The 11,512-nt window shown below is 46.5% G+C and overlaps 1 protein-coding gene across 1 annotated transcript; it reads right to left on the bottom strand.

Annotated features, from left to right (window-relative positions):
• Positions 1-1,412: 1,412 nt before the first annotated feature.
• Positions 1,413-3,996, bottom strand: GPR27 (G protein-coupled receptor 27). The gene has a single exon (XM_082412357.1). It carries the CDS (start codon positions 3,859-3,861, stop codon positions 2,731-2,733), a length of 1,131 nt encoding a protein of 376 aa, XP_082268483.1. The 5' UTR covers positions 3,862-3,996; the 3' UTR covers positions 1,413-2,730.
• Positions 3,997-11,512: the final 7,516 nt, after the last annotated feature.

The raw sequence follows: 11,512 nt of genomic DNA, 5'->3' as shown, positions 1-11,512 counted from the left end.
TATGGCAAGACTGACAAGATCTGGCAAGGCTGAATGGTGCATATGGAGGTTATTCTTCATCATTATGGTTATTGATTTGTTATTTGCTTCCCCACTTTGAGATATTTCAATTTGTAAAAAATGAACATGGTCAGGTGGAAATCTAAAAGTAGATATGTCTTTCTGCAAAGCGATTTAACATATGGTGTCAAAAGACCTAAAAATGCTCATTTTTCACCCAATAATTCCATGCCAGGACATGCAGAGATTTATAGACAAGCAATCTATTTTCTTTTGCTTCAAGTATAGACATAACCCATTTATTTCACCTGGGGAGGAGCGGCGGGGAAGTTGTGCTAAATTAACTTTTCAATGACAGAAAATGAGCTATTTTAATGGAAGTCTTCCCCAAATACATTGTTCCTGTCCTGGTACAAGGAGTAGAGTATTCTGAAATACAAGTAACCTTCTCTTGATGATTCTTTATTAATATAATTAACAATCAAAGTACAGGCTAATAAATTCAGTGATGAAAGTAGCTGTTGAGGTGCAAGGGGAGTTTTGCTCCTGCACAGTATTCCTCTGGACAGCTAGTTCCTCTGCATCTCTTGGTTCTTCTTTTTCCTTTACAGTTGGCCGTCACTTCTCATTACTTGTCACTTGAATTCTCATTAGAAATCTCCCATCCAGTCAGAACAAAGCAAAACAAAAAACAGGAGTTAGCCCTGACAGCCTAGTTCCTATGCCATGGCAGGTGCTAAAAATTCTGCTGATCACATAGGCTTAGTGACTTCTATTTTTTGAACTTCGATCACTTGTGGCCGGTGGGGGGATGTTGGATGAGGAGAGATTTACTTCCTGGGCCTGTCTTTAGATAAGATAAGATTTCTGATGGGTGGCCCTTGGATAATTAATGTCTACCCGGTCCTATGATCTGGGAAGAAACAGGCTGATAGTTACTCGTATTTTCCAAATAGGAGACTGTCTGCATAGACAGATTGACATTTATGGACAAAATAAAATAATGCTGACCATTCACCTGTGATAAATTGGCCACACCCTCTTATTATGACTTATCCATCTTGGACTGAATATTTAATAGTTTATATTATGCGCAACTCAAACTTCAATATATTTACTGTACCCACTTTAATTATTATTTTATCAAAATGGTTACTTTGCTTACATTCATGTTTTATGTGGTCATAAAAAAGTTTTGAAGCAGTATATATATATATATATACTGCTTCTTCCCTTGAAGAGAAGATCTGCAGATTTTTTATCTTGCATTTTAAGTTAACAAGCCTCCAAATGTCTTAGAAATTATGGTCAGCTAAACAGCATGCACTAAAAGGATAATAAAAACATGAGTACCTTACTTAGACGCATATTACCACCTGTCACAGCCTCAAACAACAGGAACAAAAACCCACTCCAGAATGAAAATACTGGTATATTTATATAATGCAAAGAGAAATACAGATATAAATCCTCAAAACGGAAGATACGTTAATAAAAATGTAGCATTATAAGCGAAAAAATACAGTACTTGCAGAATTTAGTCTTTCAACTTAAGGTTACAATGCGTCTAACAAAGAAATAGTATTTAAAATTATAGTTCTCATTATTAATTTAAAATAACCATCAGGAGAACAGCACAGCTTAACCTAGCAAACATTTTAAGGAAATGCTTTGTCTCATAGAAGTAGAGTATCATTATATTCCATCCATTTATACCATGAACAAAAGAAAAACAATTTTCAAAGTGGCAATTAGTTTCATAAGACAGAATAAAACTGGGCTCTTCAAAGCACAAACTGTTCCCCTAAAATTATTTTAATTTTTATTGGCAAAAAATACCTAAACAGTTTTGATTTAGTACTCTGCTCGTCTCCGAGCCCTCCCAATCCGTGAACCACCACAATACGAAAGCATGCAATACTGTATCTTCTCCACACCATTACTAACCAAAACACTTTTTACTCTTTTGAAAGGTAGGTACAGTTTTACAGAAATGTTTCCACTCAAGATTGGTATGATACAAAGAGCAGTTGTTGCTGACGGGCATTTCCTAGTAGTATGAAGCAAGGTAGGAAACAAATCTTGTGTTACTTGTTACTGACTAAAAATGACTGCCTTGCTACTCGTTCCCATTTCTGCTCTTTAAATTCAATATCAATACTGAACAAAATTCTCAGCGCCTTCAAAGAACCAGAGCAGTCCAACTGACCCCGCCGATGGCAATTCAGAGGGAACTTGAGACAACTTTCCCTCTTTCTCCTGCTGCCAACAGAAGACCCTCAAGAAATCGAACTTGTGAAGTCCCCCTGGGTTCCTCTACCTCACTGCAAAATGTAATGCCACTTGAGGTTGTCAAAAATAGCTTCTGTAGAAAACTGGCCATGGTCTTTAGGAAAGGTTGCATGAAGAAAATTAGTTTAGCCTTTATTGGAAAAAAAAAAAAAAAAAGTAACTCATGGAATAAAAGACATCAGTGCCAGTACCAAGACTCCAGGGCCTACTGTCAGGATGAAAATATATTTAGGAGGACAATCGCAAGGAGCGGGGGTGGGGCTGGGACTTCAAAACCCTCCCCAAAAGGGGTCTGTACAATCCTAGTGATGATGCACTTCGAGAGCCGTTCTGAAGGCAGCTCAGAAAATTAAACAGGGGGCAGAAGGGGGAGAAAAGACGTCACTGTCCAAGCCAAAGGGAGAGGCCGGGTTGGGGTGCAGGTGGCGGGAGAGCCACTTACAAACCGATGCCTTTCAAGTCGCAGGGGAGGGTGGCCTGGGTGGCCTGGGGGCTCTGGCAGCAGGGGAACTGGGCCCGGAAGCAGTCCCTGAGCTCTCTGTTGAAGAGGAAGCACACGACGGGGTTGATGCCGGCCTGCGCGAAGGTCAGCCACACGGAGGCCGTCAGGTAGGCCTGGGGGACAGCGCCGGGCCGCACCAGGACCCGCAGGTAACTGGCCACGACGTAGGGCCCCCAGAGGAGCAGGAAGAGCAGCGTGATGGCATAGAACATCTTGCACAGCCTCTTCTCTGTCTTGAACTCCTCGAGCACGAGGAGGCGGCGCGCGCCGCGGCCGGGCCCGGCCGGCCGGATGCCCACGAGCGCGGGCGGCGTGGGCCCGCGGCCGAAGCCCGCCGTCCAGTTGGCGGCCGCCTGGCCGGTGGCGCCGGGGCCGTGGAAGGTCCAGTCGTGGCTGACGGCGGGCACGAGGCGCGCGGGCCGCATCTTGCGGCGATCGTGGATGAAGAAGAGCAGGCGGAGGTAGACGAGGTGCGTGGCGCCCACCACCACGGCCAGCAGCAGCAGGAAGCCCAGCGCGCCGGGGGCGCCGTCGGGCCGCTGCTCCAGGGCGCACGGCGCGTCCTCGTCGTCGCCGCCGCCGCCGCCGTCCAGCACGGGCGGGAAGGCCGCGGCCAGCGCCAGCGCCCAGGCGGCGCACACCAGCATGGCGGCGCACGGCCAGCCGGCCAGGCGCTCGGCGTAGAAGCGGTGGTGCGCTATGGCCAGGTAGCGGGTGACGCCCACGCCGAGCAGCAGGAAGGCGGCGTGGAAGCAGAAGAGCGCGGCCAGGAAGGCGAGCAGCTTGCAGCCCAGCGCGCCCGGCGGCGCCCCCGCGGCGGCCGCTGCCCGCCGCGCCGCCAGCATGACGGCCGGGAGGCAGGCGAGCGCGCGCAGCCCGTCGGCCAGGCACAGGTCGAGCAGCAGGTAGTAAGGGGCGCGGTGCAGGCTGCGCTCCCGCACGATCAGCAGCGCGAACAGCACGTTGCCCGCGAGGCTCACGCACAGCAGCAGGCTGAGCGTGGCCAGCTTGAGGCCCAGGGCGGCCGCCTCGCCGCCGCCGCCGCCCGGCTCGCTCGCGTTCGCCATCGCGGCCTCCCCGAGCCGGGCGCCGCGCTCCGCTCCGGGGCCGCCCCCGGCCTCGCCGCTCCGCAGGCCTGCCGGCCGGCTGGAACCCCACCAAACGCGCGGGTCCCCGGCGAGCTCCCGGGCCGGCGGGGCTCAGCCCGCGCCCGGCTGACCCCTCCTCGGCTCCCCGAGCTGCCGCCGCGTCGCCGCCATCTCAGGAATGGTGCGCGCAGGAGGCGACGGCCACTCCCTGCGCCTCGGGCGCCGCGGGCTTCACTGCGGACCGGGCCGCGCCGCCGCCCGCAGCTCCTGCATCCTCCTCCTCCTCCTCTTCCTCCGCCGCCGCCGCGCCTCTGGGCTCTGCCCCACGCCGGGCCAGCCGCCGCCGCCGCCGCCGCTGCCGCCGCCGCCGCCGCCGCGGAGCCCCCTCCCCTCCGCCGGAGCGCGCCGCGTGGCCGCCGCCGCCAGCCCCGCCGAGGCATCCCGCGCCGCCCGGGCCGGGCTGGGCTGGGGGCGCCGCCGCCGCATCTGCGGGGCCGGGAGGCGGCCGGGAGGGAGGCAGGGCCCAGGACGCGAGGTGGCGGCAGGTCGCGTTTGGCCCCAGGTAACGGGGGTCCGGCGGCGGTGCCCGGCGCCCGCCCTGGGGTCACTGAGGTGGCCGTGCGCGGGGGGAGGTTGCCTGGGATGGCAGGGTCGGGAGGCCTAGGGGCGTGGGGGCGGGGTGTGGGACCGGAGGATCTGGGATGAGCCCTCTGCCCGCAAGCTCATAGTAATTCACAGTCATCGTCGTGATCACAGCCTCGTAACCTCTAGTATTCAGGTCAGCACTGATGTGGGTGGCAGTGTTCTGCGGAGCTTTACGCCCTCAGCGTTCACAGTAATGACAAAGTTGGTTCTATGCTTAAACCCGCTTTATATCTGAGGAAGCAGAGGCTTGGAGGTCAGGGGAGTTGAGAGCCGGTAAGTGGTAGAGCTGAGATTCAAATTTCACTCGGTCTGATTTCCACGGCTGGACTCACAGCGACCCTGAAGCATACCCTGCTCTCTGCCTCATTCGTGGTCCCAGTGAAGGCATCTGTCAGGGAGAAGAAATTCAGCATTTTCCCTTGATTTCGAAGGTGAATCCCATGTCACCTTCCTCCCAGGCTGTCAATCTTCTGGGTAAGCCCGAAAGGGCAGCCCCTGTTCTGAACTTCAGACGCACCAAGTTCTCTCTAGGCTTTGAGCGGGCTGTTCCCTCTGCCTGGACCAGCCCTTCAGCAGGCTCCACAGCCTCTGGGCCACTCTTCTGACCAGTCTAGCTGACTCTGTACCATTGCCCATTCGTTTCCTTCTTAGCACTTAATATTTACTATTATGTATTTTTATTGCTTTTGGAGATCCTGTCCTTTCAACTGATCTCTAAGCTCCAGGAAGGCAAGGGACTGTGTCTGGTTTTTCCTAACACTGTATCCCCAATGCCTAGGATGGAGAAGCCAGACTTAAGAAATATGTTCTTTCTCAGGTACACTCATTTTTTGCTTTGTTTTATGCAGAATATTATTTATTGGCATGGCAGGCCCTTTGATGGGCATTTTTAGGATGACACAAGATCATAGACTTGTCAGGCTGAGGAGTCTAAACTTTAGTCTATAGGCAGTCAGGAGCCCTTGGAGGTTTCTGAGGAAAGTGCTGTGATTAGAAAACTACTGATGTGCGTCAGGAAGATTATTTTGACAGTAGTGCTTAAGAGGAATGACAGAGCAGAGTCTGGAAGTCTAGTCCAGAGCCTTAGCCTTTAATGTGCACAGAAATCACTGGGGATCCTGATTCAGTAGGTCTGGATGTGGCCGGAGATGCTGGCTTTCTAATAATTTCCTAGGTGACACTAATGCCTCTGGTCTATAGACCACACTTGGAATAGCAAGGACCTTGAGGGCATTTGGACATTTTGTAAAACTCTAAGTGATGGCCAATGAGGGCCTGACTTAGGGCCCCTAAGTGGCCAGGGACAAGTGGCTGACCAGGCAAGTCTACAGATATTTGTTGACAGATAAGAGAAGTAGATTTTGGAGAGTATTTTGGTCAGGAATTGCATTTTGATAATAGTAGCTCAAAAATGTACATGAGTTTATTTTCTTCATAAAACAAGAAGTCTGGAGGTTAATGACATTGAGTTATTGGCTGAAAGTCTGAGTCTCTGAAAATCTTTTAGCCCTTTCCTCGTGATCAGTAGTAGGCTGCTGACACCCCAGCCATTCCCTCAGCATTCCAGGCAGAAAGAAGGAAAAGAAAAGAAGAGCAAAAGTGTCCTTGCCATCTAAGTGGGCCTCCTCTGAGGAGTTTTCTAGAAGGCCTACATGATAACAGACACATATTCATTGGGCACCACTATCAGCAAAGGATATTGGGGAGTGATTTCTTAATTTGATATTTTAGAGTCAGGTACATAGCCACAGACAGTGAGTTCCAGCCTTGATGTGGACCTTAGCACTTGGGCTGCTGCCCAGAGGAAGGGATGCCTTCTTTTAACGCACACAGAGACACCAACTCTGGTTCCTTTATGACACTGTTAAGGGTAGCCTGTGTTCGCTCAGCACTTGCTATGTGCCAGGCGGTGTGCTGAATACTTGACATGTGTTATCTCATTTCATCATTCTAAGGGCCTTAATGGGGTGGGTATTGTTACAATTTCCATTTTGCAGATGAGGCAGAGAGGTTAATTTGTTCAGGCTTTCACCACAAGTAAGTGTGAGAGCTGGGATTACAAGGCGGAAAGTCTGACTCTAGAGCCCACGCTCATAACCACCATACGTATTGCCCCTTCACCATAACTGCAAAAAAAGGTGCTACCTTTCTAAAAACAAACGACCAAACACTACTGATGTCCACAGAATTAAAGCTGCTTCAAAGAGGGGAGAGATTTTCAAAGCCATCTCATCCAGTGCTTTCATTTTGTGAACTCATACATGGCTGAGCGGGCAGTAGAATCCAGGTCTTCTCACTCCTAGGTCAGTACCCTTCCCACTTAGATGAAACCTTCATATTATTTGTTCTAATGACCACTTGACATTTCGCTTAACCTCTTGGAATCTCAAATGTTCCCATTTACAAAAGGAGAAAGTGGACCAAATGATCTCAGAGGGTCCTCACCTCTGAGGTTCAGTTTGTAAGTGAGAAAATGAAAGGTAAATGGTTATACAGTCCCGAATGGAGAGAGATTTATTCTGCATAAAAGGACCCAAAAGGAGAGACATTAGTTCCTTATGATTTAGGTTTCTCTATGTTTTCTACTTCTCTCCATCGCTCAGTATGCTTCTCTTTGGGATTTGGGATTTGGTTTAGTCATCTCCTCAGGATCAAATAGCAGAAGCAGCAATAGAAAATATATAAATCATGGCTCTCACAGCAGTTCTATGCCTGCTTCTTTAATTGTCACCATTTGTTCAGAAGATTAATACTTAAGGAAAAACTATTAACATTTCATTGCCAGAATCAACTTATTTTCCCTTTATTGTTTCTAGGAAGCTTCACTGAAGAATTTGAAATAGTTTCTTAGGCACCAATTTGAGTGCTAGCGTCTCAAAGCATAACAGCTCCATGGGAGTCTTCCCTCTAAGAAAAATTGCTTCCTTTTGCACATAGATAGAAAAGTTGGGGTTTCCACCCCAAATTAGTTCTGTTACTTCTTTGCTGCACATGTAGGTGATGTGAACGGTAATGGAAGTCTGCTGTTTGGAAGACCGGTTTACAGACCTTGACCTTGACTGACGGATTCAGTCAAGGGCACAGTCCCCATAATCACGGGAGCCAGTTTGGCTGATGTCTCCTGTCCGGCCTCAGGCTTCTGGCTAGTCATCTGTCAATGGGCATGTTGAGCATCAAGTTAGAGAAGGTTGGTTTCACTTAGTCTCATCCCAACTCTTAGAAAACATGAGCCAAAATCTATGTCCAATGGATGCTGAGTTAGCCAAGGATATTACTCAGATTGGCCTCTCCATGGGAGGGAGTCATAACTTCAGGACTGCAAATGGACTTGGAGTTAAATATACCTTAGTTCATATCCAAGTCCCATCAATTACTAACATGTATCCTTAGCCAAGTCCTTTACCTCCTCTGAACCTCTGAACCTCAAAGGCCTTTTGCGAGGAAGATTCCATTAAATTCAATCCATTTACAAAAAAGAGTGTAACACAAGGTGTGCACCCAGGTGGTGTGTAATAAATGGTAAATACATTTTTTGCTCTTACTAGGCTATAAATACCTTGGCTAACCATGGCTTGATTGACTTTTATATTCTCAACCTAGCCTAGGAGGATGCCATACACACACACACACACACACACACACACATATATGTGTATATATTTATATGTCTCAATATTTGTGTGGCAGGTGTGAATGTCAGTCTATAAAATCAAGGGTGCCAGAAATATAACTGCTTCGTAGAAACTTAATTTCTGACTGAGTTGCCATTTTGCATGGATGGTGAAGAAAAACATGTAACCTTGGTGCTTCTGGGGTTTCATCATGGACCTTTGCTTCTTTGGGATGTGCCGTAATTCCAGGCCAGTGCCCAGATTGCCCAGCACACAGTCATTCAGGGTAGTGTGTGCATGTGTATGGGAGGTCAGTGATGTTTGGTCAGTTGTTGCCATGTTGTTTCTGTCCTTATAAGCCATTGTGGTTTGGTGATTCTTAGCTGCCTCATGCCAGACTTGGGGTGTGAGAATCGGGGCTGAGGATGTGTATCGTATTACATGCTTCTCAGCACTATGTCTGGGAAGCCCGGTGCAGATCCCCTCTCTCTCAGTACCCTCTCACTCCCCCCTTCTGCCTTCATCTCTGGGGACTGCCTGTCTACTCCGGCATTGGGGAATACCGTTCTTTCTTGTTCTTCTGGATAGTGTAATTGGTCAGTTCTCCTGGGAATCGGTGGTCCCAGAATTTAGGTGTTTGGGAGAACAAAAGTCAGGAAGCTGCCTTCTGTAAACCTCTGCTTGGCGAGGAAGCCTGGACCCTGCCATCTGCTTCAGTGTGGGGAAGGAAAGGGAAAAACAGGGAGAAAAATTATCAGGTCATGTCTCAAAATATTGTCCTTGCTGTATATATTTATTGAATGAATGACTGAATATGTCATTTATGTGTACATGCATGGCATACTGTCACACTTCTAATAAGCAAAATATGGTTTAATGAAAACTCTTTTAACAGTTTTCTCCATGTGCAAAAAAATGAAGTTGGACCCTTACCTCACAAATATAATATACAAAAATTAACTCAAAATGGATCATAGACATAAATGTAAGGGCTAAAACTGTAAAACTTAGAAGAAAACAAAGTGAATTTTCATAACTTTAGATTAGGCAATCGTTTCTTAGATATGACACCAAAAGGATGAGCAAAAAATGGAAAAGATAGATAAATTGGATTTTATTAAATTTTTAAAGTTTGCACTTCAAAGAACACCTTCAAGAAAGTGAAAAGACAACCTACAGAATGCGAGAAGATATTTTCAAGTTATATATCTGATGAGGGAATTGTATCCAGAATATATAAAGAATGCCTATGAATCAACAGTAAAAAGCCAAACAGTCCAATTTAAAATTGGGCAGGGCTTCCCTGGTGGCGCAGTGGTTGAGAATCTGCCTGCCAATGCAGGGGACACGGGTTCGAGCCCTGGTCTGGGAAGATCCCACATGCCGCGGAGCAACTAGGCCCGTGAGCCACAACTACTGAGCCTGCGCGTCTGGAGCCTGTGCTCCGCAACAAGAGAGGCCATGATAGTGAGAGGCCCGCGCACCGCGATGAAGAGTGGCCCCCACTTGCCGCAACTAGAGAAAGCCCTAGCACAGAAACGAAGACCCAACATAACAATCAATCAATCAATAAATAAATAAATCTTTAAAAAATAAATAAATAAATAAAAAAATAAAATAAAATTGGGCAAAGGATTTGAATAGGCATTTCTTCAAAAAGATATATATGGCCAATAAATACATGGAAAAATGCTTACCATCGTTAATCATTAGAAAGATGCAAATCAAAACCATAGTGAGATACCACTTCACACCTAGTGGGATGGCTGTTATCCAAAAAATAGACAATAGCAAGTGTTGACGATGATGTGGAGAAATTAGAACCTCATACAATGCTGGTGTATAAATATAAAACGATGCAGCTGTTTTGGAAAACAGTTAGGAAATTTCTCATAAGTTAAACATACAGTTACCTATGACCCAGCACTATATACCAGCACTATATACCACTCCTAAGTATATACCAAGAGAAATAAAAACATGTCCACACAAAATTTGTACACATTTGTATATAGCAGCATTTCTCATACTAGCCAAGGGGGGAACAATCCAATTGTCTGTCAGTGGATGAGTGGATAAACAAAATGTGAATTCTCCACGTAGTGGAATATTACACACTCATAAAAGGGGATGAAGTATTGACATATGCTGCGACATGGACGAACCTTGAAAACATTATGCTAAGTGGAAGAAGTCAAATGCAAAAGGCCATGTATTGTACGCTTCCATTTCTATAAAATGACCAGAGTTGGCAAATCTATGGAGACAGAAAGCAGATTAGTAGTTGCCAGGGACTTGGGGGTAGAGGGGATTGAAGAGTGACTGCAAATGAGCATTTGTTTTGGGGGTGATGAAGTTGTTCTAAAATTAGGTAGTGATGATAGTTGCCCAACTCTGAATGTCCTAAGCAAATAACATAATTGTGGAAAAACACCCCATATTTCATATTAAAGTCAGGTCACCTCTGTAACCTTAGGAAGTATCCTTATCAAAAGAGTGCTGCCGGCCTAGAAGGTGACATGGACTCCTCATTGCTTCCTGAGTGAATGTAAGCCTTTAAGGTGTGAACTCTCGGGCCCTTCCCTGGGTTTGGTCACAGAAATCAGTATGTCTTGCCATATGGTTATGTGTACAAGGGTTGTGTCTTTGGTTTGCTTCAGTATTTACATGCTTTGATGCCAAAATGAACCTGGGAGGAGGGATTAAGAAATTCTTATTCAGTCAGTAGCTTTACAGTACAGTGTCTACCCATTGGGAAAGATGGTTTTTTTTTTTTAGATCCATTAGTACACCAAGGTGTTTTGCATACACTGTCTAATTTACTTCTACAAAACGCTGTACCCCCATTTTACAGATGGGGAACCTTGAGTCTTATGTTAATTACAGCAGTTAATTACATAGTCTATAGTGGTAAAGCAAGGTTAAAGTCTGGTCTACCTGGCCTGAAAGCCTGAATTCTTAATAAGTACACATACAGGGCTGTGTTGACTAATACATAATTGAGGGGAAAAAAACCTATCAATATCTTATAAATAAATACTAAACTGAAGGTTGTATTACTTGGTACAGAATTGAGAAAAACCATTATGCTATAGGCGGTATTTTAATCATTTGAAAATGAACACTTCTAACATTTAGAAGAAACAAAAATATACACTTGTCACCACTTAAAATCTCATTTTTGATATTTTGGTAGTATATTTTTTTCAAAGAGTTATAGCCATGGCTCCAAGTGAGAAAAAAGCCTTCTTTTATGTGGCCCCTCTCTTTTCTATTATATAATATTTAATAGCCGCTTCAACTCCCTCTAGGGTTAAATCATGTTGTGATCCTAAATTTTGCTTTCGAAAGATGGAATGCCAAGTATCAGGACA

The sequence above is a fragment of the Balaenoptera physalus genome, assembly GCF_965194825.1.
Source record: "Balaenoptera physalus genome assembly, chromosome: 11".
In the NCBI taxonomy this organism is placed as follows: Eukaryota; Metazoa; Chordata; class Mammalia; order Artiodactyla; family Balaenopteridae; genus Balaenoptera; species Balaenoptera physalus.
The sequence above is the reverse complement of the archived record's forward strand: the minus strand, read 5'-3'. Positions and strand labels throughout refer to the sequence as shown.

Bases quoted from the DNA above. Each gene is read 5' to 3' on its own strand.
- GPR27 (XM_082412357.1), bottom strand. From the start codon at position 3,861: ATGGCGAACGCGAGCGAGCCGGGCGGCGGCGGCGGCGAGGCGGCCGCC.